Raw genomic sequence first — 1,324 nt, 5'->3', positions numbered from 1 at the left:
TTTAAATTTGGATAAATAGCATCAACTATAGATTGAAAATCATCATGTGATTTTGGGAGCATCCAGTTTTGTTCTATTGATATCCATGATTCTCCGATATCTGAGCATTGTTTTCCATCACATGCGTCAAGTATCCAATCTGCGAAGTTTTGCATTGCATCTTTTGAGATTGAGTCCAACCAATTTGATTGTAGACGCATATTTTGACGTAGCAAATGAACCTCACATGAATTCCAAAGATATGAATTTTTTATGCAAGCTTGGATCATATCATGCCTATCACCTTTTCGAACTACAGGTAAAATCTGACGAAAGTCACCACCCAATACAGTAGTTATTCCACCAAATGGTTTCAAACCGTAGTCTTCTTTGATTCCTTTCATAATATCACGAAGTGATCGATCTACTGCCTCAAAGCAATATTTGTTGGCCATGGGTGCCTCATCCCAAATAATTAAAGATGTTTGCATAATTAATTCAGCAAGATGTGTGCCTTTATTGATTGAACATGTTGAAGCCTCATTTGGATTCAAAGGTAATTGAAATCTAGAATGTGCAGTTCGGCCACCCGGTAGTAATAGAGCAGCAATGCCAGAAGTTGCAACAGCTAGAGCAATCTTACCTTCCGATCTTAATTTTGCAAGTAGTGTTCGCCAAAGGTAAGTTTTTCCCGTTCCACCAGAACCATACACAAAGAATAACTTTCCAAAGTTCAAGGTAATTGATTGAAGCACAAAATCATGAATTGCCTTTTGATCTGAATTAAGACCGTGTAGCAACTGAGAGTATTCTTCATGCATTTTTAACATATCATAATTTAGCTCCTCCGTAATAAGTCGGTTGTTCAGTTCCTCAATTACATTGCTATTGGGAATGGCCATTCCTTTGTAATCTTCCAAAGACTTGCCAACCTTTCTAAGATGTTTTTGTATCTCGGAAAGCGCATAGTTTTTTAATTGGTCATCTGACAAATGGAGGTCGGGGAAGTTTAGTAGTCGGCGTTGCCTGTATAAAATATCTTCAGAAAGTAACTTCCAATTAGATTCCCAAAGCAAACCTGGATTAATAACAGTACAATTCAGTAAAATTGTTGAGAAGAGCTGGCGTAGTTGAATTCCAGTACCCCATGCCGTTGCTTCTTTAATACAATCATCAAATTCTTTATCATCCTCTAGTAAACCAAGGGCATAACACGCGTCCTTATAAGTTAGATGTACAAACCCATTAACAGTTTTAATATATTCGAATGATCGACTGCCTTGTACTTTGTTTAAGAGCATTCGTAAATAAAATTTTTCTCCACTTGTGGGAGGAACATAATATA

At 36.7% G+C, this 1,324-nt stretch overlaps 1 protein-coding gene across 1 annotated transcript; it reads right to left on the bottom strand.

Annotated features, from left to right (window-relative positions):
* Positions 1-26: 26 nt before the first annotated feature.
* LOC101496760 (uncharacterized) lies at positions 27-1,199 on the bottom strand (the record flags this gene model as incomplete). The annotated part of the gene is made up of 1 exon (XM_004517033.1): positions 27-1,199. A coding segment is annotated over one exon (1,173 nt), but the record flags the coding sequence as incomplete, so codon positions are not given.
* Between the last annotated feature and the right edge of the window lie 125 nt (positions 1,200-1,324).

This window comes from Cicer arietinum, unplaced genomic scaffold, assembly GCF_000331145.2.
Source record: "Cicer arietinum cultivar CDC Frontier isolate Library 1 unplaced genomic scaffold, Cicar.CDCFrontier_v2.0 Ca_scaffold_4082_v2.0, whole genome shotgun sequence".
NCBI lineage: Eukaryota > Viridiplantae > Streptophyta > Magnoliopsida > Fabales > Fabaceae > Cicer > Cicer arietinum.
This window is presented reverse-complemented; position numbering and strand designations above follow the sequence as displayed.